At 59.9% G+C, this 6266-nt stretch overlaps 1 protein-coding gene across 1 annotated transcript; it reads left to right on the top strand.

The window, feature by feature from the left end:
• Nucleotides 1-363: 363 nt before the first annotated feature.
• LOC135284528 (maestro heat-like repeat-containing protein family member 6) lies at nt 364-4645 on the top strand. The gene is made up of 11 exons (XM_064396081.1): nt 364-817; nt 1097-1161; nt 1267-1913; nt 2171-2318; nt 2527-2717; nt 2800-2937; nt 3218-3332; nt 3505-3642; nt 3874-4050; nt 4182-4337; nt 4496-4645. The coding sequence occupies exons 1-11, from the start codon at nt 700-702 to the stop codon at nt 4643-4645; spliced, it is 2043 nt and encodes a 680-aa protein (XP_064252151.1). The 5' UTR covers nt 364-699.
• Nucleotides 4646-6266: the final 1621 nt, after the last annotated feature.

The raw sequence follows: 6266 nt of genomic DNA, 5'->3' as shown, positions 1-6266 counted from the left end.
CTGGGGGCTCCTTCTGCTGCCCTGAGCCCGCAGAGCAGGACAGCGTTTGCTGATGGGCTGAGCCCTTCCTAAAGATCCTGTCGGGCTGCCTTAGACACTTGGGGCCAGGGATTCCTTCCAACCGGGGCCACTTTGGGTGGGCTGGGGGCGGCCCCAGGGCAGGTGGCAGTGTGTGCAAGGTTCCTTTGTGACACGCTGCAGCGCGGTCACGGTGGCATGGAATGGAGGAGTGTGTCCTTTGTGACACGTGGTGACACAGGAGCTGGCAGTGACAAGAGCACGGCACAGCGCACAGAGCAGGCGACGGGACAGGACGGGACAGAGCGGTGCTGTGAGGAGCCCCCGCACAGCACACTTGTTCGTGTCCGACCCGGAGCTTTTTCCAGACGCTGTTCCTGCAGCTGGCCTTGCGGCCAGACTGTGGCATTTGGTGACTCGGATCTTTTCCAAGACATCTATCCCTGTGGCCTGTGCACTCCAGGCCAGACCGCGGGATTTGGTGACCTGAATCGTTGTTGAGGAGTCTCCTGTGATTTTGGCAGGAGTCCTCAAGACCAAAGTGCAGGTCTTGCTGCTTGCTGTCCTGCTGCCTTCCTGAGGCTTCTCTCTTGCTGGTGCTTTCAGCAACTGCAAGACTTGTTGACTTGGCAGTATCCTGAGGAACCTCTATTTAAGGTGCCCTCTAGGCCAGACTCTGACATGGCAGGCAGATTCCTTGGCTTGTTCAAAGTGCTCAGGGGGAAAAAAAACAAAGGCCCTGGAGCTGCCCCAGCAGAACAGCCTGAAGAGCCGGAGCAGATCCAGACACTGCAGGATGGTGAGTGTCAGAGCTGGGCCAGAGGGCGGATGGCTGCAGCCAGTGTGGGCCCATCCCATCCCATCCCATCCCATCCCATCCCATCCCATCCCATCCCATCCCCTGGGGACATGCCCATGGACAGGACGGAAGAGGGCCCAGGCAGACACCCCGCAGTGGCCATGCTCCATCCCCCTGGGGCATCCCGGGGCTGTCCCTGCCTGGGGAGCGCAGGGCTGGGCTGTGTTCTCCGGCCTCTCCCGCAGCCCCTCAGCTCTGGCTGTGCTCGCTCTTTGCCAGATGCAGCCATGGAGCGCACACAAGAGCAGCAATCCAGCCGTGGCCGCTTCCACAGAACCCTGAAGGTACCTGCAGCCATCCCATCCATGGGCTGGGCCTGCTGTCCCTGCTCAGCCGAGCACTACGCTTGGAGAATGCCATGCAGCATCTCTGGCTTCCCTGTCCTGCAGATGTTCCGGAAGTTTCTGCGAGTTCAGCGCAGAGAGACCGGGACCAGTGCAGCTGAGGGCCCAGCTGAGCCTGACTCGGGGCTGACCGAGCTCCAGACAGAGCCTGATTTCAGCCTGGATTCAGCTGAGCACTTTCAAGACTCTGACACCATAATGAATGAGGACACAGCAAACGGAGACAAGGCAGTGACTGAGGACGTGGCCATGACAAATGCCAACACTGGAGAGACTGAAGCCACCGCAAATCCTGACACCACGCCCACTCCAACTCTGATCGAGGAATTAATACCAGAGTATTTCAGGGACCCTTGTTTTTCGTCTCAGGAGCAGCTAAGCAGGCTGGGATCAGGCCTGGAGGCCTCCCAGGACTTTGTGCCCCCTCAAGCCGTGATCACTGGGGCCCCTCAGCCTTTGAGGCCAGCACAGTGTGGCGGGAAGGGAAGCTGGGGAAGTTGCTCCCTTGAAGAGCGCTCCAAGTTTCCCCCAGGTGTCCTCCAGGTGCCAGCCATTGTAAGGAACATCCACCAGAGGCTGGTGTCCCATGACACTGTGGATGCCAGGCTGAAAATTGACATTGTGAGGCTGGCTGAAGAACATCCTGTTGATGTGGTGCTGACCTTCCTGCGCTGTGCCCCAACGTGTGACAGGTACGGGGCCCACATGCCTTGAGAGCTCAGGGCTCACCAGCCTTTAGGGCCCGTGGCCCATCACAGCCTGTCCAATGGGCTCTGCCAGACAGGCAGAGAGCTCCAGGACCCTCGGGCCCCTCTCTTTGCCCAGCCTGCTGCCAATGCTCCCTCCCTGCCCCTCAGGGCACCGGGGCTCTGTCACCTGTGCCCCCACAGCTGCACAGGGCATGGTACTGTGACTGAGACACCCCTGACACAGAGCCCTGATCCCACAGAGCTGCTGCAATGATGTGGAGAGCCATTGCTTCATCAAGACTAACAACGGAGAAAGTGCTGCCAACACTGGTCCGTGTAATGGAGGATTGGCCTCTGAGCAAAATGTGCACCTCCGATGGGGACAATCAGGATGTTTTTGCCCTGGCTGTGAGTTTCTGGAACTGGTCTCTTCTCAGCCCCCGGCTGCCTCTCCAGCAGCTCTCCATCCTCTCCCTGCCTCAGTCACTGGGCTGAAACCTGGGCTAGGGCCAGGCTCAGGGGCCACCAGGCCCACTGCTCCCCCTGCATCTGCCCCTGGGCCCTGCCCCAAGGACACCTCGGCACTGAGCTCCGTTTTGGGCTGCTTCTCTTGCAGGCAACTCTGGTGATCTGGGTGATTGTCCAGGTGCCTCTGTACCATGAGACAAGGATTAATTCTTTCTACCCTCTGTTTATGGCTCTGCTCTTCCACGTTGTCATCACCACACAGCAGATGCCACCAGAGGAAGTTGAAAACTTCTGGAGAGCATGCCAGGAGGAAAATCGCCTTCCCTGCAGGCCCAACAGGTTCCAGTCCTCCTGTCCTTCCCATGCCCTTGTGGCCAGTACCAGTGCTCCCAGTGTGACCTGGGCTTTGCTCTGCACACAGGTTTGCAGTGCAGGCCATGAAGGCTCTGCTCTACCGACTGCAGTGTGACCAGGAGGTGATGGATATGGAGCGTAAGTGTGGCTGGGACATGCTGCTGACTGCTCACACCCAGCACTATGCCGTGGGTCTGCTGGCCAGGTGAGACCCCCTTCTCCTCCACACTGCCCTCAGCATTTCTGCCCTGTGCCCGGGTGCCCCACACAGTCCCTGTGGTCAGGGGCCAGAGGGCCTTGACGCCGAGGGACGGCCAAGGAGACTGGAAAAGCCTGGGAGAGGAGGGTGCCCCAAAGGGGCCACCTCCCACAGCTCTCACATCCCCTCCAGGGATGCTGGGGAAAGACCAGACCTCCGTGAGTCAGTCCTGGCAGAGGTTTGGTCCCCCCACCTCAGGGTCTTGGTGCCTTTTTCCCCCTTCCAGGGAGATGCGCCATGTCTTGACCTCCATGTGTTCCCATGTCGCATACCGCCTTCTCCTCGTGCTCAGCTGTGAAAAGCCAAGGTGGGATCTGCCCTTCCTGGCATTCCTTGTGGAGGTGAGCCTGGTGGCCAGCGCTGCCTGGCTGAGCTGCCTCCCAGCTCTCTGCCCTCTCGTAGCCACAGCTGCCTGGGACGGTGCCCATGCCCTGTGCTGCTGCCTGGGCCCAGCCCTGTGCGGTTCCGGGCTGCTGCTGGCCAGGTGCCCTGTCACTGCCCTGTGCCTTTCAGGTCCTCGAGTGCCTGGACTTGAGTAAATGTGCTCACACTGTCCTGAAGATCATGTCAAGTTGCCTGCACAGCAAGTGCAGGGAGAGGCGTCGCCTGGCGCTCAGAGGCCTCGTGGTGCTCAGCAAGGATCCCTCAATGGTGAGAAGGGGCAGCGGCTGAAGCTGCGCTGGGGAAAGCAGCCCCATGGGCTGGCAGGGCTTCAGCAGCTGAGGCAGCTTCTCCCAGCTCTCCTGCCTCACCTGCCCCAGTGCTTTGGGTCAGGCCTTTGGCCTGTGGGCCCTGCAGCAGCAGGCTGGGGTCGCAGTGCCCGGGCGCTGTTGGCGGTGCAGCCGTCCATGGCCTCCCAGCTCAGCCTTGTGTTCCACACAGGCCAGACCTATACGCAGCGTGTCTCGAAGACTTCTGGAGCTGCTGGGTGATGCAGATGGACAGGTGGTCAGCATGTCCCTCTCTCTGTTGAAGAAGATGCTCCAGAAAAAACATCTCATGATATCCAGCACTTCTGCCCCAAAGCTAGCTGAGGCACTCCTGCCACTCTTTGACCGTGTAAGGCTCTGTGGCCCCAGCCATGGGCACTGGCCGCTGGCCAGAAATTTTGTGCTCTCTGGATATTCAGGCCTTTGCCCAGGAGTACTGGATATGTGATGCTTAGGCCTTTTTCTCCTTCTTTCCTCCAGGACAACAGCCATCTGCAGCTGCTCTCCATTTCCCTCTTCTGCAAGGTGATGGAATTGGTAGTGGAAGAGGGTAAAAAGCCCCTGAAGAGAATTGTGAGCCAGAGCCTGCTCCCACTCTTCTTGCACTGCCATGAGGAGAACCAGCATGTGGCAGAGGTGAGGTTTTGTGTGATGCTGGTGGATCTCTGGCAGGGGGCTCGGCTGCCTCCTGCCCGGTGCCTGGTGGGCTGCAGCCTCCTCCAGGCCCTGGCACAGGGATGTGAGTCCGGTGCCCTGGGCTGTGGGGCCATCTCTGGCTCTCTGCTGCTCTCCAGGCCTCTATGAAAACGCTGTATTGTGCGGCTGGCTTCTTGGAGAAGACGGATCTCCAGAGGGTTCTGAAGACAGAGCAGCCATTGAAAATTGATGAGGGCCTGGTAAGGAGGGCCTGGAACCCCCAGGCTCAGCCTGGAGAAGGCCCCTGAGCGCGGTGCTCAGTGTGCGGGGCTGGCAGCTGTGCCCCTGCCCGCTGCTGCACCCAGAGGCCGCGCGGGCTCTTCTCCAGGCTGCTGTGGGCCCGAGCCGGGTGCCCATGGAGCCCCGGCGCGGCGGGGCTGCGGGGCGGCCCCGCGGCTCCCCGGGCAGCAGCCGGCCCTCTGCCCCCTGCGGAGCCCGGCGCCAGCGGCTGCTGGCCGCGCCTCAGGGCTGTGCGGGCAGGGGAGGCCGGGGCTGGGCGCAGGGAGCGCCCGCCACAGGGGCTGAGCCCGCGCCGAGCCTTCCCTGCTGCCGCTCTCTGCAGCTGGCAGAGGACACGAGCCGAGCAGCCGAGCAGCTGCGCCGGGCCCTGCGCTACCTGGAGAGCCCCCAGGAGCCCCTGCGAGAGGCGGCCATCAGGTTCATGGGTGAGCCCCGAGGCCGGGCTCCCTCCCTGGCCCGCCGATGCTCGGCCCCAGCCCCGCCCGCTGCCCCGGCAGCGCCATCCGGGCCCGGCGCCGTGGAGCCCCGCCTGGCCCGGGCGCTGCTGCCGCTCTCAGACTGCCCTGCCAGCTGAGAAATGCTCCTTGGGCCTTGGCCTTGGTCAACAGCCCCTGGGCTCAGCTCCTCTGCAGCTCAGCACAAACACTGTCTGCCCCAGGCACTGCTGCTGCCCAACCAGCTCCTGGTTTCTCTGGGAGCAGCCCTGGGAACTGGTTTTGTTCCCTCAGTGGCACAACATCCCTGTTCTCACACTGCCAAAGAAAGCTGTTGATGCCAAGTGCGGCCAGGAGGAACCATTGCTGTGACTGCAGCCCCTCTCTTGGGGCCCTACAAACAGCGCTCCAAAAGGAGCCCCTTGGAGCTCTCCTGGGCCAGCGACTCCGTCTGAGTGGGGCCTCTCCCAGCCGGGAACTCTCCCGTTTGCTCCACTCGGGGATCCTGAACAACGAGGGAGCCTGGGCCGATCCCCCCACTCGTCCAGGCTCAACCCTTCATCCGCTGGGGGATGCCAAAGCATCCACAGGGAGCATTTCCTGCCTTCAGGGGAATTTCTCACAGGTGCCTTGCACTGACTCTTTGTGTCCGTGTGCACACAGGAGTGCCTGTGCTGGGGAAAAGTGACAGAAATGATGCTCTCGGAGGGGTTGGAGTGCCTTTGATAGCTGAGTCAGTCAGACCTGTAAGTAAGGTTAAGTCATGAAGAATAACCTAAGTTAAATGTTGTTAAGAGTTGTTTTTCTCCTAAGTAGTTATGTTTAATATAAGTTATAAGCTGAGTTAAATACTGTTAAATGTTATTGCTTTGTTAAATTGCAAAGTCATAGGTCATAGGTCAAATACTGATAAGCTCTGTTCTTTTGCTAAATTGTGAAGTTGAAGGTATCAGTTAAGGTTAAGGTGGAAGTTAAGGTTAAGTCCTGTTAAGTTTGAGCTCTGTTAAGCTTTTGGGCCACATTCCTTTTATCCTTGCCCTCACTGTCCTTGTGTCACACACACACACAGGGACGGTTTTCGGTTCCTTTCTGGTTTGATTGCCTGCATTTGGTTTGGTTTTGTTGTTGCTTTGTTTCCTTCGTGTGCTTGAAGTGTCCAGTCAGGAGCAGAGTGACTCTTGCCAAGGAATTTTGT

Source organism: Passer domesticus, chromosome 21 (genome assembly GCF_036417665.1).
Source record: "Passer domesticus isolate bPasDom1 chromosome 21, bPasDom1.hap1, whole genome shotgun sequence".
Classification (NCBI taxonomy): domain Eukaryota; kingdom Metazoa; phylum Chordata; class Aves; order Passeriformes; family Passeridae; genus Passer; species Passer domesticus.
The sequence above is the reverse complement of the archived record's forward strand: the minus strand, read 5'-3'. Positions and strand labels throughout refer to the sequence as shown.